General features: G+C 30.9%; 1 protein-coding gene across 8 annotated transcripts in view; it reads left to right on the plus strand.

The window, feature by feature from the left end:
- LOC122566096 (rap1 GTPase-activating protein 1) overlaps positions 1–26,683 on the plus strand; it is a 254,552-nt gene that overhangs the window by 211,527 nt on the left and 16,342 nt on the right. For all 8 annotated transcript variants that reach the window (XM_043722836.1, XM_043722838.1, XM_043722839.1 and 5 more), the window contains one exon: positions 16,825–17,133. In XM_043722836.1, the coding sequence (XP_043578771.1) occupies positions 16,825–17,133 (309 nt within the window). The remainder of the gene's footprint in view (positions 1–16,824; positions 17,134–26,683) is intronic.

Genomic DNA, 26,683 nt, shown 5'->3' on the forward strand with positions numbered 1-26,683 from the left:
TTAAAGATGTATTAACGTTGAAAGTTTATTTTAAAGCTTTTTATGTTACATTATATAAGAATAATCGAATTCATGGTAAAATATGTGTAGGTATAACTTTGTTGGGAATAATATTAAGCAAAATATGTACATCAATTATCATTAATTGTCATACATCTTGAATACAAGATGAGCTTATCATGAGCTCATTACAGTTAAGGCTTATAGTTGGTCATTATTGATAATCTCTAAACTTTATTCTTGATCTTTGCATTTTACAATCTAGATTTTTCACAGCAATGATAGATTATTTATTTTGTAGTTTTTCTGAATTGATCTGTATCGATATTACGATCAGCCTTTGCCCCATTATGTTTAAGGTCATGTAAAAGGGTATTTAAAAATTCACTTTTACTTTATACTTCGCTTTAATATGCAATTTTCCAGTTTCTAATAGAATAGGCGTAATATATTTAACGAGCTTAAAGCTCTAAGCCGAGATACAAACATTAAGATCAACCACTAAGTTTTAAAAAATTTCGTGCGTTTTTAAAATTGACTATTCCACATGTAATTATTTGATACTTAATACCTCAAAAAAATTCATTGCTGAGAACGAGCGGTTTTCGAAAAAATAATTGCGGAGCTAGTCGATAAATAGCAAAAAATACGAAGAAAGGGGAAGTACATGTACTATTTAATGAAATACTGGTGTTTTAAAAATACGTTGCCTTTGAAATTCTCTTAAAGTTCTGTTACGTAACAGCCGAACAAGTAAGCAGATAGACAGTTAACTCGGCGTATATCTATGAAAAATGTGGCCACGTCTATCGCTCTGGATATTTTAAAGCGAATATTACGCAACGAAACAGACCAACGAAGTCGACCTGAAGTTGCATAAACGCGATTGACAACAGTTTTTCAATGTCACCAGTGGAAGGAAACATATTTTCCAGTTGTGATGTTGATATCCATTGCATAATTAATTCTGCCAGAAAGTCGATTTATGAAAACTGGAGAACGTAATTGAAGCGTCGTCACTTTGAAGTGGCAGGTAATTAAAATTGAAAAAAGGGAAATTTAAATTTAATGAGAGTTAAAATAAACGCAATTGTTTTTCTTGCTTTCTTTGGTACAGTTATTTCTGAAATTGTAATTTTAACTTAAATGTATATAATAGAAAAAGAGGGATATTAATGTTTGTACAAATATTCTGGATAGACATATTAAAGTTTTGTTAGAGTACATTTAATATAATACCTACGTAAAAGATATTTACAAAAGAGTTGCTGGAATATTGAAATTCTTGTAAACTGGACTATATTAATAATATACGATATTGTGCAAGAGTTTTAAATCATTCACAAAACGCAAATGGTTTGTTTCTGTGAATTAATATAAAAATACTTGGAACTATTTTTTATCCGTTAAAATTTGTTAAGACTTCGTTTTTCCAAGGTTAACCCTTTAACCTTTTAGACTTTAAAGGGTAGTTAGTTAAGAGGTTTTAGGGGTAGTTAGTTAAGGGGTTTTAGGGGTAGTTTGTTCAGACTTTGGCTTTAGGCAGAGTATTATGGAAAAATTGCTCACATGAGAGCATTTATTTGGTTTGTCTGATTGTTTGGTTCAAATAAAACGTGTCAATGATCAAACGTCCATTTGCAATGAAATATACACGTACATATGCTTTACAGACTGTACAATGTGACCGATTTATTCCGCATCCTATCGTGTGAAGTAGATATATGTTTGTGCGCTGACACGACGATAAACATTATTTTTTAACCCCTAACATTTGTATGAACGAATGTAAATTGGGAAGCCGATACATGCGATGCTTAGTTTGTAATTGCCGACAATTTATCAGTTGCTCCCTCCGTGTAGATCATTTCGTACAAACACTACCATTTACCGTTTTGCTTAACAATATAATCGTGAAAATTGTACCTAGCTGTGAATAATGAACCGAAGCTGGTACGTGTAAAAGCTAATATAGTTATTTATTAGTCGTATATTAATTAGTTACATAAAATTGAATTAAATATTCCTTTAAATAGACTGACATTTAACTTCTACGTCGTGAAATTAATCTTTTGTATTCTTCAAATTATTCTTTTTTCAAAAGCTTCAATTAAAAAAGAAATCTTTTAATGGCACGTGAACTCTCTTTTGCTTCTAATGTCGTAGAGTGAAAATTCGCTGTATCTTTTACAACTGATTTTCATTATTAATTAGAAACAATTTTTCAATACACAGAGAATATGTATATATTTCAAATTCGAATATCCTTGCAATTTGGTAATAACTACATGTAAATATGCGCGGGTTATAAATTGCATTCACCTCTAGACACTTTCGACAAATTGTGCATCATTACGTCACACTATACGGAAATAGCTTTTACCTAGTAACACACAACCGATGATAGGTGATATTTACTTAAATACTAGCTTGATATTTGCAGCGAGACCCGTTCCGTTCGATAGGAAGGTTGTATCAACTTTTAAGCCTCATCTTAACACTGAAAATTTTGTGTTACACATGTATATGTACTCAAGTATAATTTTGTACTATGTATACAGTTTTATACATATTTTTATTTTAATATAAATAAATGGTGTAATACCATAAATAAATAATCATTGATTAATATAAATAGAAACGAGGAGAAACTGACGATACACTGCGTCTGATAACTGTAAAGTCACTTAAAAATTTTCAATTTATATATACGGAGTACGAGATGCAACATGATAAAAACTGACTTGAAGAATGCACGACCCAACAGTTAAAGTTATAAGGGTTATCATACCAATTTTACCTCATTGTAATCTGAATTCAATTTTTGTGTAACGAAATATTCTGTTACGTTGGATCTGTACTTACAAAAGGAATAAACTAGTTTTTCTTTTTACCAGTGAATATAATCTATTCCTTTTTGAGGAGAAGAGGATAAATTGTCTCATGACGACACGACATACTTCGTTCCTTATCACGTTAACATATAAAAATATAGGTATAACATAACATATTTGGTTTGACATTAGTTCTGTAGTTTTTTATAGACGAAAAGAAAGAATGTATTAATTATTAAAGAAGAGTAATTATTTTAATAAATAAAACTATATTTTTCTGTACGTATTTCGGTATTATTCCTTTCTGTTATAGAATTGTTTCTTTCTTTTTCTTTTATTAGTTACTTCATAGCTATGGGACACGGTGTATTTCTCATTTATTTAATAGTATTTAATAATTCATGTAACTCATTTTGACACTCAGCTCTGATCAAAGAGGATTTGAAAAAATTCTGAAAATTTGTAAAAGTTGACTTCTAGAACTCGCTACTCGGATTCTCACTAATACAACATCGCTGGATGTACATACAAAGTGGTAGTTCTCTATCGTATCATCGTGAAATCGTACTTTTGTAGGTATACATAGCGCGTATACGTCATGTTTAAATATTTAAATCGTGATTAAGGCCATCTCGTTTGTTTCTCCTATCTACTTTTCCACGTTGAAAATCGCCAGGAAAAGCAACCATAATAGCAATTGTTTTTCATCGTTCTTGAACTCCCAGAACAGAACACGAATGTTATAATTTCTAACCCGTTAAACGCAAGTGGAACGTCTTTTTCTTCGGTCTTCCCACGGCGCAGTTTCCACAAAAAAGAAAGCTGCCGCTAGAAATTCTTTCACTTCGGCCCTTTCTCTAATCATACACACATATATATTTGCGTTTGCTTGCTTACCTCCGAATGCAACGCATCGCTAAATTATCCAATTGCTTGCGAAATATTACACGATTTATAGGTATACTAATGTTATTTGCGTATACTGTATAGGACCACCAACGTGTGTTGAATACTCGTTCCGAGCATTAATTAAATGCGAAAACGAAATTTCGTAATTGAACTGCCCATTTCATGCCCGTTTCCACCGAGAAGTGTGAGATAGTTTTAATGAAGAAAGAAATAAAGCGTTCAAAGCACTTCTATTTAAAACGATAAGGCACTTTCGAATGAATGCAAAGCGAACGTTAATTAATTCGCCAAATATTATTTTTGGAATATTCTATAACCAAAGTTACGTAGTAGGAACATTAATTGATTTTTATTATTTCAATAACGTTAGCGTGTTAGAATTTAGTTAGCCGAACAAATATACTTTTATCCTAAAATATGTATGTCGACGACATACAGAAATTCCTTTCCGATGATTTATGACTTATATCTTGTATAATATACGAAAATTATTTAAATTCGACGATATTTTACGAAATTATTAAACATTCACCGCTCGTCTTGTTTCGTATTATTCGCATTGTTCGTTACTATACGTTAAACAGAAATTTAAAAATGAATTACTCAACAGCTACAAAAACAAATCAAACAATAAGTAAAAAAGTGTCATGCGTATTTATACGCGACATACAAGCTTCGTTCTGGAAAATCGAAATTTCGTACAGTCGAAAATTCGTTCTTACGCTTAATCTGTTGGTTGAAGAGCGTTTTAAAAGTTACCGTTAGTTCAGCTGTGTATTAATGCGCGTGCAAGCACGTAGACGCGAAACTTTCTCGTTCCGTGCGGTTCCATCTCAACGGATTTCAAGAATGAATAGGATTTTAACAAGACTGCGAGTGGTGGAACACGGCTGAAAATGGAGGGGGAGCAAAGAAACGAAAGGTATTGGAAAAGAAGGAAAATATTAAATTGATGGAAAAGAAAGTGAAGTGTAGCCGGTTTCATAGGGACAATGAAAAGGAGGGGCAAAGACACGGTGGAGTTTAAAAGTAATGCGGATGTGGGTGCTCGGATTACGTTTCAAAGTCTTCGTCTGGTTTCAACTTCCTGTAGTTTCTGATGCCGAGTCGTGTGCCATTCGTCGTCGAAGAACTCGCTGCCCGTTTCCCCCTATCCTTCGGCCACTAATTTAAGTGGCTCTAAATTCGTGTACGACAGGGAACGAGCAACAAAAAGAAAAAGGATGAACCATATACGAGATGGTCTAGTGGAAAAACGAAAAGAAAGGGACGATGATCTTTTGGTTCGCCGTCATTCTACGCTTCTTCGCTCCCTTTCCTTCACTGCCAAATATAAACCTGAGCCGTTCGAAGCTTTGGGGAAGAAGAAGCAATGCTACCAGGGGGAAAGGATCGTGGAAGTGGAACAAAAAGTTAAACAGTGACAGCAACTCCATCGCGACTTCTATTCAACTATCTTTAGATCGCCCGATTCCACAGGGGAATCCCGTTGCTTCAGATAATCGAAGCATTTGCGAAATTTAAAGTAGGTTGACCTATGTATATGCTCTGAAAGCATAAACACGGGAAATGGGAAACATACCTGTTTATAGGTATTAAGTTATTAGACGGGAAATAGCTTGTGGTATTGCTCTTGTATTTGCATCAACACAAAATCATTGATCGTTTTTGTATTATTTTCCATGTAAATATATTCATATTAGGGGAATTAATTTTGCTGTTAATTAATTTAAGCACTGAATTTTTTTTAGTTCTAAAGGCCTCAAATGTTTGTATTATTAATTCTTAATTTCATTTATTGTTATCAATGAAAGTTTTATTCGAAGGAATTTATTATCGCTTTGGTAATTATTATTTCATACAATTCGATTTGCCTAATTATTATAAGATATAATTAGGATTAAAAGAAGGTAAAATTGCAAAAAATTACCTCTTAAAAATTCGAGAACTTATCGAGATTAGCTTATGATTTAATTGTTAGTTAATCAACCTCGTGAAGTTCGTCAATGTCCGGGAGAACAAAAGAAATTGCGTTTGTACTATGCTTTCGAATAAGTTGCACTAAAACAATGCAATAGATTCGAGTCAATTTGGAATAAAGGAAATTGTACACTACATCAAAATTGAATTAACGTGGATTATATTCCTAACATGTACACCTATAAATTATGGGCAGTGTTCGGAAATATATTTACGATATAGATATGGTATTACTACAGTGTAGATATTCTTACTCTATTCAAAGGCAAACTTCTTTGGTTAGTTGTATGTTTGTCAACTACTGGCTGGCATGAGTGGGGGTTGATCGGTAACTACTAATCGACGTAACTTCAAACAGGAAACCAAATTATTCAGATGTGTATTAACGAGAATGCAATCTTGTTACGTATAATTGGAAACGAAATGAATAGCAGCAAGGTCGAAGCGAATACTTGGCCTGTTAAAGTGTCGACCAGGAACAGGCGACGACTGTTTAATTAACGGGAGCAAATGTGTTTCCGACACATGCTTGAATAATCGTTTAATTATTTATTCCACACATCTACTTTATACAGCTTGGATTTGAAGGGAGAAATGATAAAATATTAACGTGAGATATTTAATCGTACGTTATTGTATTATTTTACTGCCATGTTCGTAATTAACGTATTTTTCATTCTCTATCAAGAACAAAATCAATATCTGTTTGCATACCATTAAATGCTGTTAATTTATTAACAGAAATAAGCCAATTAACGAGTAGATACACGTTACATATATAAATAAAAAATTGTGTTATATTGAAATAATTTTCCTTCAAACTGGTTCTTTTTGGTATCTAACTTTGAGATCCAACTTGTTTTTAGTACCTAACGTAGAAATTAGATTATGTAGGAAGGATTTACCGTGGAGATGTTGTCAATTTAATAACGGACTAGGGTCGACCCGTTAACCGGGAAAGAGAAATTAACTGGTCACTCGGATTGTTAGTTTCTTGGATGTAACATATACTTTTTATATTTATAGCTACCCTATTCTTTAAAAATTAACTGTAGATTATATTTACGCGTGCCAAAACTAAAACCAACTAAAACATATTAAGTTGAAATTATATTAAGTTGAAGTTAATATGTAATTATACAAATACCATAAGAAATTTGTATGTGAATAAATTGTATACAAAAGTATATTTGCATCTCTCCGTTTTTCACTTAAGAATTACAAGCTTATAAATATTTCACAACAATGAGGAACCAATTTATTGTCGTAGAATTTGACAAAATAACGAATACATGAGAAATAAGAATCACGCATGTAAAATCGAAATAGGGACGACGTTCACTTGCACGTCTAGACTCGAGATCCAAATGGAAGTGCCATTCTCCGAGGCCAGGAACGAAATCGTTCCTTTTGCTTACGAAATGTTTTAAACGAGAAAAGGCCAGCACGTCGCTTTGGTGCGCGAGGAGCCAGCTGGAAACTGAAATAACTGATTGCTTGCTCGATATCGTGCGAATACTGATATTCACGAGTAGTCGTTCATATTATAGCATCACCTGCCGCAACACCATATGTTCCTATTATTAGCGTCCACTATCTTTTATGGTCAGTACATGTCGTTTTTATTACCTGATCGTCGAATACATTTTATTTCTGCTTTCGATAGAATGATCGAAATTTAGTTCCATGAAATAACGTTAACATTGCTATTCTCGGTTAGTTTATTTTGCATCGAACGAGAGGCGAGGTCGCATAATCAACTTACTTCGCTGAAAAAAGGCTTCGAAGTGTCGTTCAATACGAATCATTTAACAAACTTAATTTCTCTTAATTCTTAATCGCTTCCTTTCAACGTTTCACGTTGTAATAGTCTAGAGATCCACTGTACAACCAATCCATTGAGTGGGCGAATCCCGGCGCATAAATTCTTTATACTCTGTATCAAAATCAATTTTTTGATGAGCTATATCCGCCACAATATTCAAAATGTCTAGTTGCATTATTAGGAAATTCAATTATATCAATGTTTCATAAATATACCAAGTGTAACCTATAGATGTATAAAGATAAAAAAATAAAATGATCTGCATATTTTTCGAAATGAATTTAGTTAAATTTGGAATATTTCGGTTTTTCTTACAATACTTACGCGAATAGACCTAAGACCGATTAAATTAATTTACTAGGATAATGAAATCCATCGAAGTATTTATATACTTTATTTTGCATATTATGAATTTTTATTATTCTTATAATCTTTGTCCGGGTATACGTGTATGAGAAAAAAGAAAATGAGATAAATGCTTACATCGCTTTACGAAATAACAAAACTTCTTCTTCCTAGAATGAGAAGTCAGCTTCTGCTACGCAGTCCATTCTGCTACGAAATTGAAATTCGTTTCTGTCTTATTTTTGCATATCAAGAAATCAAGCGCGTAAAGGATTTTTTAATATTAACTTTTCCAATTTGCAGTCGAAATGGTATAGAATTCATTAAATTTATAAAACTAATTAGTCGAACATACACGTTATTAAATTAAAATTTGAATTTGGGAGATTTTCATAGGAAACGCTTGCACTCTCGTTGTGAGCGTGTGTGTGAAAATGTTCATCATGTACTATATAGATATCGATTTTCTGATTGATGGAGGGCAAGGACAACTTTTTTGAAATTTAAATCGTTTAAATTAACAATTAGAATAAGGTAGCGACTGAATATTTTATTGCTCCGCACCCGTTTACACCTGTTCGGAATATTATGATACAACGATGTCATGTATCACCTGCAATGTGCTCAGCATTGCAATTTATAATTATGAATTGTGCACACGCCATGAATAATATGAAAAATTTCAGTTCTCATGGAAAAATAAAATTTTATCAAATCGTCGATTCACAATTACAACCATAGGTTTTAGGTTATTTTAACCAGCCGGTTTTATTAAACTCGTTCCATATGCGATAATCAAATCCAATTGCTTGATTAATTTTACAATGGAAGGGAAATATTAAATTATTCTGAACATTCTTCACTGTGTTATCTGTTCCTGATATTCTCATTCTATTTAATGGAAAATTTAGTCAAATTACGATATTCAATCATAACTAAAATTTTAGCTTTATGAAAAATACATTATATAAACATCAATTGGGAAATATTTGGATGTAATTTCGTATTGTATTCCTAGCACTAATGTCAAGGATAACAAGTATTTATGTTATGTAACAAAATATGTTATTCTAAAGTTCTATATATTGCCCGTTGCATAATTTTTTATTTCCTTAATAATTTTATGTTTTATGTTAATTAGAAATTGCTAAGGCGAAGGTTGTAGATAATTTATCAACATTAATTTTAAGTTAAAAGATAATATTTTAAAATAGAACCTGAATATATTCCGATAACTTGCAAATTAAAACCAATTAATGTTTTGCAATACTATCAGTTTTAAAAACAGGCGAAAGATTATTACTTAAAATAATATGTTGAATTTATACTTATAAGTACTACAATCAATAGGTAGTTATCTTTATGAATAACTAGTTCACTAACAGTTAATCGAGTATTGAGAAACAATGAGAGAAATTATCGAAGGCGCATCTTGCATTGAAAATCGGTCTCCAATAATCGATATTTCGTGTGACACATGATAACGTTCAACCGCTGATATTTCGGCAGCACATGCCACCTGCTTGCAACGCTATGTATTCGATGCATTTTCCAACGTATGTGCTACATTACGTATGCCTTCCGCTATACCCGCTGTACATGTACGTATTTTGTCAGCCGTGTAATATAATTTATCAAGAATATTTATCCTCGCTTATTTTTCATAGAAGGTATCATCAGTAGTTAATAAAAATGTTTCATATCGATATCTTTATTGAGATATATTGACATACATATGTATTCAATTAAAATTAATATATTCATTTATACGTACTAATTTGAAGTTATTAGTTATTTAAAAAAAAAAGCTTATAATGAAACTTCAAGAGCTTATAACACTGACCAACAGACATAATTTAATCATTATAGTCTTTAAAATATTAAAATATAAAATATTAATATTTTAAACATGTCATGTCAATACTGATATTTAATCCTTTTAACATATAATATAATTTTTACATCGCGGATATTTGTGCAAATTCATATTTTTGAACACGAGCAAAGAGATAAAACCTAAGCAAAGATTGGTTTTATTCATTAAATATTATAACAGGTGATATATGTATTTGGTATATATCTTTGCATTATATATATGCATAGTATGCATTCTTTGCATCTTCGCACCTTTATATTTCCCACAAAGACATAAAAATTCTTTTCTGTCTATAGTATTTACATGATCTTCATGTTGTTTTTGAGAAATATTTCCCAGCTTTTTATCCAGGTACTTAAAATGAATTATTAGTTAAATGTAGTTTTAGTTTGAAATCGTGCTTAACGCGATACAACTAATCATCTTAAATATTTCCTAAGTTAAAAAGGAAAATAAGAAAAATATTACATATATATAAAATACATACATATCATTGTAAATATGAAAAGAAAAATATTATAATGCTTTAGATAACTTAAAATTCTGGATACTGTGATTAAATCTCTGGAATTTAAATTTTGCTATATAACTTTGCGTGAAAGAGTCGTTCTATAATTTATCCGCATCAATTTAAGATAATATAAGTATAACAGTTTGAGGAGTGATATTAGTAAAAGAAGATAAAAGAAAACTCTTGGTAGACTATATAAATTTGATGTGCAGGTGCTGGAGAGCCAAGTTTATTTCAGCTTTAAATAATAACAGCAGTTTTACGAGAGATAGAAAGGGGGCAAAGGAGGAAATATTTGATCATGTTGGAATATTATTACGCAAATGCTAAGTACTTCGACAAACGAGTCGATGTTTCAATGTGATGTCTGATAAGTAAACTACCGGTATTTCTATCGGTTGTCTGTATCTATTACCATATATGTACGTATATGTACGTTAGAGCATCCTGAACGTTGTTAACTGTAGATGTGTGTACACACCGTCCGTTTTGACATGTGAATATATTCCAATTTGAATTTCTGTGCCTACGGGAACTGTTTAAATTCTCATTGAATCGGCGGAAGACTGTTACGTAAATACTTTCATATAGGTATATTTCTCTTTCAAAAGCTGATACTCAACGATCGTATTACTCGTTTATTTCCTAAAATGATGAATTTGCATTGCTTTCATTGCAGTACTTATTGTTAATACTTCGTTTTATAATCTACTGCACGTGAAAATGGAAGAATTTTCTATAAGCGTGTGACGTTTGTATAAATTCCTTTTTGAAACATAATGTTACTTTATTAAATATAACAATTACTTATGCAGTATTTGATAAATTCATTTTTATCTATTGTCTGTATTCCTAAAAGTCTATTATTTGTCGCTTTCAAGACTTTCTTTTATTTTATTTTTGAAGTACAAATGAAAATTTTTGAGAATTCTCACGCAATATTTCAATTTGTTTCGATCCACACTTTCTATTCCCATTTCAATTCGAAAATATTCCGACTGAAAAGTCTAATAAATTTGTTATTCCCTTTGGCATTGTTCTAGAAACAAAGCTTGATTGAATTGCTATTGTTGTTATATTGTTGATTGAATTGTTATTGTATATATATGTTCAAACTTTAATAGCTCCAAGTATTCTCCAAACTACATTTTATTCACAATTAGTTTTCAGTAAATATCGAAAGTAAACTTGAGACTTTTCGCTAAATAGAGACACATACTAGACATATCTATGTACGTGCGTATGTGTACTGCATTTTCATATTACAAGGAGCGTATATTAAGTATTTTTCAATTTTGTATCTATCTGTGCTTCCTCGATTAATGCAGTTTTATATATCATTTATCTTGATGCATAATATAGTTTTAATTTACATACACATATGTATATGCTATAATTTAAAAATATTCAGGTACTTGTTTATTTTTTGTACCGTACAATTTAATTACGAAATTACGAATAAAAGGTTTTCAACCAGTTTATACTTCATGGTGATTACAGCCGTGTATAGTAGAATATTATAATATAATACGATTGAATTTTAAATTCTAACATGTATGTAACAGGGAATTTAGCTTTTGTAATTTTTAAATACTGTAAAACTATTGTTGGAACTGAAACTATGGGAAGCTTCTTACCTTCAGATTATTCAATTTCCAAACTATGTATAACTTAGATAAGATTAGCACGTATGCATATATCATTGTGAATTGCTTATTTAATAATTGTAATATACTACTAGTAGGTCTGTATATGGATAATTATAATCTACGCTCTGTTGATTTCATTAGAAAATAATCAATATTGCTCATGATTATTAATTTATCATTAATATCTGCGGTTTTGTAAAATTCACTCTTATTACAGATCAATCAAAATGTACAGATTTTATGACCGGCTGAATATAATACACATATATTACATTACATTATATTATATTGCATTGTATTGTATTATATTGACATAATATAATATATTATATCATAAAGAAGAATTGCAAAAAGTATGGTTTTGAAATATTATATATGTATGTATGTGTGAAACGAGAAGGGCAAAATATTCTGACTTTTTAAAAAATAAACCTATAAAGTTCTATTGCGCGTTGATAATGATTTGAACAGAAGATTCATAAATAGTTGAGATCCAATTTGCTTGGTAGAGATGTATACTGTCGTTTTCGCACTATAGGTTCTGTTAGATGGCGCAATTAATTGGAATTAGCAGATCGAAAGATGAAAATTTACGATTATGATCGCGACGAGACCATCTGTGATTCATAACGTTACGATATTGCTTCTGAATGGATTATTTACGACGTTGGTGGCGTTAATTTTTTCAAATGATACTGATTATTTTATAGCTACTCGAAAAATTGTTCTAGATATTAACAAATAGTTGGCACGAAAGGAATATTTTTGCTGAAAAACAAAGCATAGTTTTGATAAACAGGTTTGTTTGTTTCCATATCAAAGTAAACTTCCATATTGCATTAAAATGGGGAAATTACGTCGAATAACATTTTGTATACCGAGACACATGTATATAACCAATTTAGGACAATGTATTTAGCTGTTTGTGTATTACGGAATTGTGCGATACTACGTACTTACACAATAACTTGTTATTTGCTTGATCAAATATTTTTTCGCAAGGTATCGCTACGCATTTTACTCGATTATTCGTTTTCTCTTATTTACAATTTTCCGCCATTATTCTTTATTTTGATATTAGCTCATCTTAAAAACATATCGCCAATTATATCATAATGAGAAGAACGTATACGAGTTACATCTGCCTTAATATCGACCTTAATTTCACATATGTAATTATGAGGTCGTTTAATGTTTTTATTTTTCATGAAAAGAATACTACAAAGGATACGTGTAACAAGTCTAACAGAACGTTACTTATTAAATCTAATTGAGGGTAAAACTAAAAGTGTATCGTTTGTAAATGGAGCATACTGTAGTATTATATAGCCTCGTTCTACAACGTTACAATACAAGCGTTATGCTATAACTCGTTTTATCTTGTCATACAACAGTAGTCTTTATCTTGCCTTAGAATTAGAAATAGTTTATAACGTTCTAAATAACAGCATAACTGCTCTACAAACTACACACAGACCGAATATTTGTACCGAGTGCGGTTGAAAATATGATACATCGAACCCCTGAACGACGCAAGGATTTGAGACGACGTAATTGAAAATCCGCGTATAATTTCTCCATAAACGTAACAACAATAACTTACTGTCGACCGGAAGCCTACGTTACCACTAAACTGCGTATATTTATGCAGATTCATATTTTTGTGGACAGGTATACCTAACCAAGAAAAAAAGATAGGAATCTAAATGGAAATTAATTTCATCTGTTCTATACCATGAGAAGTAGCTTGCTTTGAATATTTATATATCTTTTCATATTGGATGAATTTTGTACATTTTTTCGTATATAATGCTTATATCCTTTATATCCGATAAACATCCATAGTTTAGCTATCGCCAGGTATTTATACCAAGATAAAGCAGAACAAAAAAATGTTATTAAAAAAATTATAAAAAAGAAAATCTGTTTGATCGATCAATTTTCTCTTAATTCTAAATAAATACGACATTTTTTTAATCGATCCGAAATATTTCAAGGAGGAAATCTGCGTATGATTGGAGCCAGATTGTTCAAGAGGCAAATGTAGAAACGGGCAGAAAGCGAATTTCGTATTAGATTATTGCACTTTTAGTATCATGAAATCGAATTGTACAATAAATATTTTCAGTAGTGTATATAGCTAAAGTATAAATAATATAGTATATATTATACTTCTAATATAATACCTAAATTTTCTAATGCAATGTTTACATGACTTTCATGAATTATCGGATTTAAAAGAGGAGAAATAGAAATATTAGTGTGTACATACGCAACGGTTTTTAAGACCTGCTTCTCTCGAAAACTAAACGTCGAATGACAAATTTTTATTTCACGTTTTTTATTTATTTTTTCATGACGAATCGCCTTCTGTTTGTTTGAACAATGCTTTCAGCCACACCTTGCGTTATGTATTCGACATTTACGTTAACTGACATTCATCGATGCACTTACTTCGCTTCCTTTTTCAATCCGCGAAACCATTCAGTCGTTCTGGTTTCATGAACACGCGGAATTGTCGAAGACATTCCGATTTCCTGCAATACGACCATTTCTTTTGCCTCTTCCGTTCCGGCGGATCGATCGGTCGCTTCAGTGCCAGCGTTGCGACATGATTGAAATTGTATGAAAGTGCACTTTTATTTATGTAATGTATCAGCTAAAGCAGAATGAAACAGGATACTAGATAGTAACGCGAGTCCCTGCATACGTCAGGAATTTAAAGCGATTACATAGTTGAGTAAAAGTTGAGTAATTGCTGTGAAATTACATTCAACCCAAGTTTCTCTTGCTTCCTACTGTTACTTACTATCGCTTTTGCTCGCTGTGAATTAGACCAGGATTAATAAAAAAATTGTTTTATACAGTAAGATATGTAAACTTTCCTTGTTTACACTTCAGTCATAATCGTATTACTCGATTTTAAAAATATTATTAACTTGAATCACTGTACGTAGAACATAATTTGGTTCGAAATAATAGTACAGCGAGTATCAATGTCTTTTATTTATATTTTGCACTTAACTTATCTTTTCCTTTAGCGGTTTCTTTGAAGCTTTTGCAGACTTCTAGAGTATCTGATTCCTTGTCATGATAAAAGATTCGTAGATGCAAAAATACGCGATGAGTAAGGCAATTAAGATTGAACATCCCAGTTAAAACCTAGAATTGTCTGCTTGCACTTTGTCGACAAGACAAAGTCTAATATTATCTTGTTAAAAAATTCCGGATTTTTTCTTTAATTGCTACATTTAATATATCCAACTTAACGTAGCGTTTGTCCAAATTCAATGTTTCAATTTCAACGTTATTTGACAAAAATACATAACAAATGATTCTTCTCTGTTCTCACCATATACAGGACAGAACCTGTATCGACTGTCAAAAACATTATAAAACGAGCAACACGATAAAATTTCATTCGGCAAAATGTAATATACATTTACTACACGGTATACGTATCAAACGAATGTTATTCACTAATGAATCCAGAACAGCATAAAATGGAGTTTCATCAATTTGTTTTTAATTAGTTTGTTACATCATTCGCTCGCGTCTGTTAGACTGAATATGTAGTTGGCATTAATTGACTGCATCCTATTCTGGTTCTTTATGTAACTGAAACTATTCAAAGTTCCGTAAAAGGGGTGGCACGATAAAGAAACATAGAAAGCGAGTGTGGAAGTTCTGTACGTTAATGGTACAGGACCAACATGTATGGCTGGTAACAATGCCAAATGAAATTCATTAAAAAGCGCATATGTAATAAAGAAGTATGCGCGCCAGCCGCGGTACTCTAATAATAATAGTTAAAAAGAAAGCGAGAAGAAAGAAAAATAATTGCTTGCTTCCCCCGCGGCCAACAAAACTGTTCAGCAATATTTTATGGCAAGTATACGTAATGTATAGTCAGTTTACGTCGTATATCCTAAAATAAATGACGTGCACGTCAAGAATATTCTTCTTCAATGTCGATTAAGTACATATTTAGAACTGCATCGTGCGTACATACATATATATTTCCTTATGAACCGATTCGAACACTTGTAGAAACCTGTTATGGATATATTATGGATATATTATTATATTATAAGAAACATTTTAAACATTTGAAACTATTAATAAATTTTGGAACAAGCCTAAATATATATGTAGAAGCAACAGGATATTTAGCGCAAGTGTATGTTTTCCTAAGATTACAAAAGTATTTAAACAATCAGTCATATTAAAACCATTTAAAAAACTTAACATACACAACACACACATAAATAAAATTTATTTAAAAATGTATATAAAATTTTTTATGGTAAATGCTCAAATACTTTTATGAGCCTCTACAGCCATATGTATAAGAAGAATAAACGAATACCATAATCGAAATTATTTAATATCTTTAATACCTTATTTAAGGTCTTGTATGTCTGTATCTTATCAATTATATCAATGCGCGGAATTGTATTATGCGCTTTAATTGGTTAATTGGTTTCATAAATTAAACGATTCTCTTCATAGATTTAATAAGAACGGTAGGAGAAAGAACGCGAAAAATTGCTTACATGCGTTTCTTTGATAATTCACAATGCCCAACATAATTTAAATAACACAAATAATAAGAAATTTAAAAAATGAGTTAAAAAATGCTTCATATATATTTGATTCTATATTTCTGATATTCTGGTAAAAAAGCTTTTTTAGTCGTTGCAACATCAATCTTTTCTTCGGGGTATTATTAAAGATAGCGAAATGCGAAAATGACAATTATTGGAGTGGCTTAAATTGTGGAAAGTTCTAGATCTCTCAACGATTCAATTTAAAATTCTGAAAGGGCTTTTAAAAGATAGACTACATTGGAGGTGAATTTGAGCTCATATCGAACTGGCCTGTCGTGATTACAGACCCCGAGGGAGGACAGGGCAGCGTCGAGTCCTGGTAATCAGAATAATCACACACCCACGCCATCCCCGTCACCAGTTGGCGATGCACCCGCTGGCAGGGCTCTTATGGAGGCTGCGCTTCAGCAAGCCACTTCCGGAACTCAGCCACCTCTTGTGGTGACACCGCCTGGATACTGGGTCGACGGTACCGATCATCGACACGCCCTGGACTCAGCTGGCAGGGCGTTACTTCCGGCACAGCCTGCATGGCAACCCAGGATAGACCAAGATGATACAGCCAAATGCTATAGGCGATTCTTCGTTGGAAGGGTATGTAAATTATGTACGAGTATATTCTCTAATATGTTCTTCGACGTTTAACGTATTAATCGTGAATTTTATTTTTATATCCATTTTATCAGATTCTATTTTGTTCGTATTGTTTTGAAATACTTTTTGGGCCGACTTGCACGATTAGACTATTATTAATGAAATTTTACAGACCACAAGTCAGGCTTCTAATAAATTAAAAAATAAATTAAAAAGTAATAATATTATCCTAAAAAATAATAATAAATTTAATAATATTACTTAATAATACTTACTTTGAATAAAGTAGAGTATGCATATTAATTTTATTGAAACGAATATATCAATTACAGAACTTTATTTCATTTTCTAAATATTAAGTTTAGGACTGATGTAGAGCTTATTCTAATGTGAATTATGGAGCTTTTTTCCTGTATTTAGAAATTCTTTTCATTCTTGAAGGAATTACTAAAACACCATTAATACCTTTAAAAGCTCAATGTAAACAGTGGAAATAAGAAATATAGAGAGTAATTCCATTTAATGCCCGTGTTAAGAAGTCGAGGATTTTAGAATAATTTTAATGTACAAATGTAAGAAAATGATTTTCAATGAACTAAACATGAAGACAGAAAAAATTTGTACGTGATGAATTGGTGTTTAGATTTTCAAGTATAAATTAAATTAATTTTTCGTAAAATTACAATTTACAGAGATATTCAATGTTTGTTGAAGTGTTTATTTAGTATTTGTAAAGATATAAAGTAAATATCTGATTTTTTCAGGTACTGAAAGATATATGTTATTATTAATTCAGGATTCAGGAAAATAATTTTTTAACTTCCTGATCTTCTGAGAAAGAAAATGTGATTATAGAATTATAATAATTTTATTATATATCATTTCACTTTTATTTTTATGAAACTTAAATGCTAGGCGTTGCTTAAATATCAGATGTTGAGTATACTTATATATGTATGCACTCAAATACTTCTTTCACTATTTAATAAGATACAGGTTTCCAGACTACGCTACATGCTTATTACTAACGACTTCTAGCGTAAGTTGTAATTTACTACCACTTTCGTGTTGGAATATGTACGTAAGTTTTGCAAACAAGCAAAACCAGTTAAATTTTAATTATATTGAAAATAATATTAGCTCATCAATTATTCATTTTTATGGTATAAAATTTAGAAACGGAAATGTAAACAATTTTGTAAATATAAATGTTTTCTTATATAATATAATTATGTTACGTACAAAATGTTCTTAATTTCAATTTTTCAATTGCGCTGTAGTATTTCATCGTCCGTTTGAACTTTCATTCAGATTGTGTAGAATTTGCTGGTATTGTGTAATAAGTATTACAACTTTTTTTATATTTTTTATACGATATATAACAGACTAAATTAATTGTTTTTGAAATAAATTATTGACAGAAAATTAAAAATGACACTTTAATTACACTGTTCTCGAAAATGCGAGCATAGGAAACTAGTTTTATAAAATTATAACTGAAAATTAAAGTCTTATAAAGTATTAATTGAACATTACTTTAACGAAATATGAATTGAAAAGTGGTCCTATGAAATTGTTTTTCGTTCGGAGTACAATGTTTACAATTTTATATACATTACTTTCATTACGCATATTCATTTATGTTTCGTCACGTGACGAATTTGAATAGGTTTCAGTAAAGGAAGTACAACGAGATTAATTTATACATAAAACATCTGAAAGGTTTCTTGTTTAAACCATAATTATAACATTACTTAATCGCATTTTTTACGAAAATAGAGCCTTCTTATACAATTTTATTGAAACATTATGTGTTTTGGAGTTCCTTAACTATCACACATATAAGATATTAAGAATAATAATTATTTATACTATTAAATCAAAAATAAATTTAAGAATTTTAATAGCAACGACTCCAATCTGTGGAGCACTCTAACGAAACATTGATCAATGAAAAGATTAGTCGTTATACTTAATTCTCATGTGATATCTGCAAACGTAAAATATAAAAATATCACTTAGTTTCCTTAAAATATTCTATAATTTCAAATAAACTTACATAACATATTAGTTAATATTTGCTATTATATTATACTTTAACAGAACTCGAACGGTTATCATCGATAATTTATTTTAATCATAAATTGCTTTAAATATAATAATTTCTTTTTGCAATAAAATTCTAATTTTTTAATGTATTTCACTATTTATTATACATGTTTATTCCTCGCAGAACATACCGTAATATACGGAGGCTTTGGAAGTTATAATTATACTGTCGTACATTATTGTTGTATTTTTTCGTAAAATTATAGCGAATATATGCATGCGCATACCTAGAAAATAAATTCATATGTTAGAATCACAGGGGACATTGGTTGTATCCCATCCTCTTTCCGTAAAGTTACAGTAACTTTAAACGTTACAGAAGTTAATTAATACTACGATACGCGAATAATGCAAAATGGAAACGTGTTTAGGTTTCCATAAACTGTATTGTATACATAAATTCAGTATTGGTTATCGATTGGTGCCTATGGTGTTCAAATGTATCAAGATATACCGATTTTCTAAAAGTTTCGTATCTCGTTGGAATTACGAACCGATAATGATTCGTTGTCCAATAATTTGCATTAATTTGCATATGTCTTTCGATAGATGCTCGATCTTGTAGACTAATTAGCCCATTAGTTTAACAAGTCGAATATAAATTCCATCGTGTACGTTTCACTACCATTTTATGGTTACACGTTGTATGAAATCGCTTTGGACTAGCTACTAAAATTGTAAATCCATAATGATTGGGCAGTGTTGAGAAGAAATTATAAGATTATAACGATTAGCCAGTCTACCTTGAGCCGATTAGTCATTCTACTCTGAAACAATGCCTAGATATGCAGGTTGAAGTAAGCACTGATGATTGTGAACATCACCGTCCGTATCCTTTTGCTAATTACTTCATTGTACCCAAGAGTAATGGCGTTATTTAAACAGAATCATGGAAACACGTTCTTATATTTATGAGCGTAGATGCACCTGATACAGTTGAGGGAACGAACAATATATCTACATAATTTGATTAAAAAGAGGCGAATGTTGGTCAAAGATGCATATACAATGGGAAAATCATTGAGATACTTGTATGTACGAGTATATCAAACTTACGGAAACGAGTATCGAAATTTATTCCGAAGAAGCAGCCCGATTGAAAAATTGTAAAATAGAAAATTTGAAATTCAATGAGCAGCATGGCTTTCATACGGCTCGCGATGATTTTGCAAGATGATTTTCTATTACATATTACATCACTAAGTCTAATCAATAAAAAGCGTATAAAAATAGCATAGCATCTTTGACATTTTCCGATAGAAATGGAAAATAAAAAAGATAAATTAAATCAAATTAGATTTTACGTGAAGAATATATTCGACTGATATCGTTTCACCGAGCGATCGTTTCACAGTTCGTTTAACCGAGATTTTAAGTCACAGTTAACTTATTTGAGTAACAATTAAGCGAATTATTTTAAGTGCTAATTATCTCGGTCGTGTTACAACACTATTCATTCATTAAAATTAACATTCCAAAGTTATTAAATCTGTTTAATTCGTTTGGCTATACAGTCACTAAAGATAAATTGGAAAAACTGATAACGTCGACCGCCGAATCGAATAATTCTAATTTTATTGCAAAATTTGCACGCATTTTGAAAAATATCACGCGAAGAACTAATTTCTGCCGTTTCTCTCGTAACTGCTTCAAGCACGGTTAATGGGCAAGACATGCATATGTAAAACACTATGCGTGCTGCAAAACATGATGGCTCTCGGTAAATACAGGGTGATTAGAAAATAAATTCGATCCTTAGATAAAAAATACATCTACTCGCATCATTTTTTTACAAAGTAATGATAACATAACGATATTAATCTATTTTTTTGTGTGATATTGCATATTTCGTTGTATTTAATTTTGTTTTATTTCACTCTATTTTCCTATAATAAAATATTGATAAGGTAAACATGGAGAGTATAAATGTATCTCTGTTACAAGATATATGCAAGTTTGAATCACTGAAATTAGTTTGTTCATATTTTATTTAAATAACAACGTTAATAAAATTACATAATTAATGAAGAGAGAAAAAGGGTCAAGCTAAAAAGCAGACAAATGCCGTCGTGAGTTACTCTAGTGAGTATCTAAAACTTCTCGTTTTCGTTCCACACAAAAAATAAAAGATATACTCCGTATCGTAAGAAGTGTCTCATCTTGATAAAAGACAGCTGCAGTGTACCAGTCTGGGATAAGTATCATCGACCTTAACATAGAACCAACTTTCATTCGTCTTCTTATATATCTACACTATACAAATATCCGGATATTTACGTATTTGCCGATTTTGCATAAATATCTTACGGATTTGATTTCTTTTGTGGATTTATTATGTTGGCCTACAATCTCGATCTTATTCCTGCGTAATATAAGAAAACGCGAGATTACTTTACAATCACCCTGTAGGATGGCTTGCGAATGCGAGCGTTCTACACATGTAGGAATCATGAAGGTGGATAGAAAAGGAAGATGAGGCGAGGCAGAAAGAAAAGGAGAGAGAAAGATGCGCATGTAAAGGAAAAGAGTACTTCGGGCGTGGGAGTGGGAACGTTCTCATAGTCTACAAGCAATACCTATATAAGAAGAAACTCACCTCGCCTCCTCTCTTCGACATCCCTGATTTTCATCCTTAACTGCTTTTAAGGTGCCTCCGCTTTTCTTCCGCTTGCCCTCTTGCTCATCCTCCTCCTCCCTCGTCCTTCATTTTCCAACGCAGAATTATTTGTGTAGATACTAACTCTGCGTTGGCTACGCTACGGTTAGGCTCTTTCAGTTGCGTTGTTTTTGCCCGCTTCTTCCGGGGTTTTTCTTTTATAGCTTTGTGCGGTTTTCATTGAAATGTCGGGAGACCGCGCGGAATTCTGAAGGATATAACTGCTCGCTTTCTCTTTACCTTTCCAATGGGCTTTCGTGCGCCGATCGTTCCTCTGTGACGTGAGAATATCGGAAATCGCGAGTAAACGTTCTATTTAATAAGGTATAATGAGGAATTAATAAAGCATAATTAAAGTGTTGGGCGTTTCTGTTTGGAAAATACCAAGAGACTCATGCGTGTATAGTGATTTATCTTTACTGTTACAAATTAATGAGAAACATGTTTATTTCGAAGTTGGAGTTAATGTTAGTTTTGATTATCAAATTTCCGATCTATTACAAATTGCACTACTAGATCTCTCGTTTACTTTTTACACAGTACACATAATTGTATTCTCGTTGATTGTAGATTACTGAAACTGTTATTGCAATAATTTATATAACCGAGTATTTTCACTCATAATCCTAATCGTGCATCTATTAAAATAATTTATTGTTCAAATGATATAGATATTTTACGCATCATACATATTTCGAATTATTAAAACTGATATTTAGTAGAATGAAAGTTGATATATTATATACAAACAGTTCAATTATTTAGATTTATAATTTGTGGGTTATTCTTACATAAGGACATTTTTCTAGAAAAATAATTCTTAATATAAATTCAAATTAAAAAAACAGTTTTTAATTATTCATTACATTAATGTAACTATTCTAAAAATGATCGAAGAATTAATTACAATATTACTTTCGCCTGCCATGCAGAGGAACATAGATTGAAAGTTTGATATTAAAATTCATAAAAATAAATAAAGTAGCATACTTTATCTCTAAAGTGTCTCGCTTTTTAAAAATAAAGGGAGGCAAAGTTTTCGTACATAAATTTAGCAGACAAAGGAAGAGGAAAAGTTTCTAAGCTATTGTAAATTTCATAGAGTCGCGAAGACGGAATTCATGAGGAAACAACTTTGTGCTTTTGGGAAGTGTTTTCAGGAATTACCTTAAAGTACATTTCTTTCTTTTTAATGAAATGAAATTGTCTTTATCTGTTTGCCGAATCAGTGCGTACGTTATACCATTTAGTTTAATTGTTTAATTAATTCACTTTGTGCTTAACTAAAAACTATCTTTTAATTGAAAACAACAACTACAACATTGCTTAAATTCAATTTCTTAATAAGAAATATACTAATTTTTCTTATTCAATGCATTTATAGACACTTTAATTTTACTAATTAACATATACCGTTATAATTTTACACAATTATATCGATATAATAATATTTGCCTGTAATTGCCATAAAGTAACGCGGAAATTACTTCGAATTGTGATGAATAAAGAACTGTTAGGAGAATGGTTAGATCAATTTTCTTCTCCAATTAGTATACGAAATGGTGCATTGTAGCTACTGGTATGTTTATTTCTTTCCCAGTTTTACTGTTCTACTCTTCTAGGAAATAATGAACGCTATTCCTTCCATTCCGTTTTATCCAACCATCCATTTACTATCATCTCTTTCAGTACACATCTGATGCAATGATTTTGTATTTATCTTATTTATTTTTAATATCTTGCTTTCTATATTTTATGACGGAAAATTTTCTAATTATGGTTAAAATCGAAAAGTTCAAGAAAAATATATGTCTGTATGATGGGAAAGGGAGATACACAAATAGTAATTGATAATAATTTCTTCAACTTTAATACAGTATCTGACAAAGTCAAACATTATTTGTTTCATGGAATACTTCGCATGTATTCTATAAGATATATTTATCGACTTTTCTACCGTTTCCTGAGGCACATCGTATTTAAATATTTTTTAAATTCAATAAGGCAATGAAAGCAATTAATAAAATTATCTTGCAAGGCATTCTTAGATCATAATTTGTGGTATTGTTAATGAAGCAACGAAGATTCTTTTAAAAGATCCTAAAAGCATTAGGATTATTAAGACTTTCTTCAATTACTTACTCCCATTATCTATCTTCCTCGAGTATCCGGGTCTCGATAGCTAATAGTAAAGCGCTTGGAGAATCATCATAAATATATCAGCCACATACGATAACCGTAGTTTACTCGGATAACCGAATCGAAGGGGCACATGCGAGAGAGAAAATGGGAAGAAAGAGATATTTTTTATGTATATTGACAAAGTAGCTTCTATCTGTAATGGCCGAATCGTATCGGGTAGGCCAATTATTAACGCCGGAAAGATGTTAATGATCGTATATTGTGAAAAAATGTTAAGAGAAAAAAGAACACTCACAATTCAATTTTTATTCTAATCACGATTTAGTATTGAATATAATATTCGGTTTTATTTTTACTAATTCGTCATTGATATGCATGCTTGCTAGCATCCTATTACGTAAACAGGTTTGATAACTACTAGCATTCGGATATTTTTAGAGTTATGAAGCTTTGAAAACAATTTATTTAATGGCAGTCATTCAGCTGTACAGAAGATATTATATCAAGATATATATCAATTTAAATGCTTATTTGGTGTTTAAATTTTAACGTAGCTTTAATTCAAAAATTTACAGATAGTTAAGAGTAACAGCAAAGAAATTGTTTGATATCGTGTATTATTTATTTCAAATACAGTAGTACTAACATTTTATACAATTTTAACTTTATAACTTTTACCTTATAGGGAATTATGTTCTATTTTAACGGTTTACCGTTGCATCACATATATATGTTTTCTTTACACAAATGCTTTTCCATTATTGCGTAGCAAAATAATCAGAAACTTATGTAAGAGTATTAGGTATATGTATCAAAAAAGTTATTTGATTTAAATACAAGGTGTATTTTTACGTATAACAAGGAAATTATGAAAAGTAAATCATTCTCGTATCTAGTCACAGGAAAATGAGCGCATAGTGTAATACGACTCGTTTTTGTATGTTGTAAGCTTTATTAGCAATTAACTCTAGCGGATGTAATAAATAGTAGAGAAATATAAATATTTATGTTCTCTTGCGAATTCAGTACGACTTAAAATACAAAATGCAATTTTGCCAGAATCTAAAAAGTATTTCTCGTATATTTCCTCGTGCTACATATTACTAAATAAACTTGTATGTAGAAGAACAGAAAGCAAAATACATTCTCGAAAAGTGTAGACATTCTCTGGTATATTTTATAGAGTATGTACGTACTTTAACTTCTCTTATAACGCTCCAATTCCACATTCAAGTGGTAAAAAGAAAAAAAAGAAACAGAGAAAGAAAAAATATGCATGCAACTTTTTAACGCATAAAAGAGATTATACTCGAATATACGAAGACACTAACATCACGATGCAAAGAAATGAGTGATAGCATAATCCTTCAAAGCTACGTGATACACGATACTATGAGTGAAAGAAAAGAAACCACACAGCATGGACTTTGTTCGTGATAAATCTGATTAATTCAATTAAAAGTATAATTAAAAAGATTGCTGTTATTCTACTTCCTGGAATATTTCGTGCTATTGCATTGGCTCGAATCTAAGAACATGCCACATATTCATACAGGAAAGACCTAGGACAATGTCGGTTAGAATGCTCTACCCGCCAACCAATCCGTTAATAATGTATGTACATACATCCGTTGTATAAAATATCGTTCACCTAATTAACTCTTTCGCTCGAATACGACGCGTATTATAACGCAAATTATTAAGGCATCCCGTTTGCTATGGAGTTTATTCAACTATTATACGTATGAACTTCTTTCCGAAATTATTTATTACGAACTGGAATGCGGTGAAATTTTGCTCATGTTTAAACTCGTTGATAGCGAGACGAAGCAACATTGATTAAGAACAGAGTGTGTATATATGTTAGCTAGTATTAACATTAAATTTTTGTACGCTTTGCTGTTGATAAGAGTTGTAGAAATATCGTACGTAACCTTGGTTTGCCTTGAGTGTTTACGGTTGTTGAACTCGTGGAAGTAGATATTGTAATTACGAATGATTAATTCGATACAAACGTGTCTCTTTCTATAGTACTTCTTTTCCGTATGTTTTAATGCTACTAATCTTTATGAAGCTAAATATTTTCATGTCATTTGTATACATATATGTATATAGTTACAGATTATCCCATGTAATTGGATCAAGTCATACTTCTAAAACGATAAAAGATAGGAAATTTCCTATGAAGCAACGTGAATTTCGATGAGCTTTTCTTTGTAAGAAGATATTAAGATAGTTCTATTAACAAATTCAGTCATTGATTGAAAAGGTGCTTATTAATTCAGATACTACTTTGCTAAATTAAAATTAATACACCCATATATTTTTTGAACTGTGTAATCGTTTTAAGATACATAAGTACTTTAACATTTTTTTATAAAGAATAAGGAAACGTATCAGTGCATTAAAAAATATGTAGTTGCATTTAAAGAAATACAGACGACCTACAAATTGATTGAAACGTGTCCATTTCCAGAGCAGATATATTCGAATCCATTGTTTTGATTTTCGTATTGCCTAGTAAAATCTTATTTTATCTTCTATTGATCCAAAACTATAACTTGGTCCACTTGCTTGAAACACTGTATAGTATCTATTTATTTACATATATACTTCTATTTGTTCATTTTACGCATTACTTGA

The sequence above is a fragment of the Bombus pyrosoma genome, linkage group LG3 (assembly GCF_014825855.1).
Source record: "Bombus pyrosoma isolate SC7728 linkage group LG3, ASM1482585v1, whole genome shotgun sequence".
NCBI lineage: Eukaryota > Metazoa > Arthropoda > Insecta > Hymenoptera > Apidae > Bombus > Bombus pyrosoma.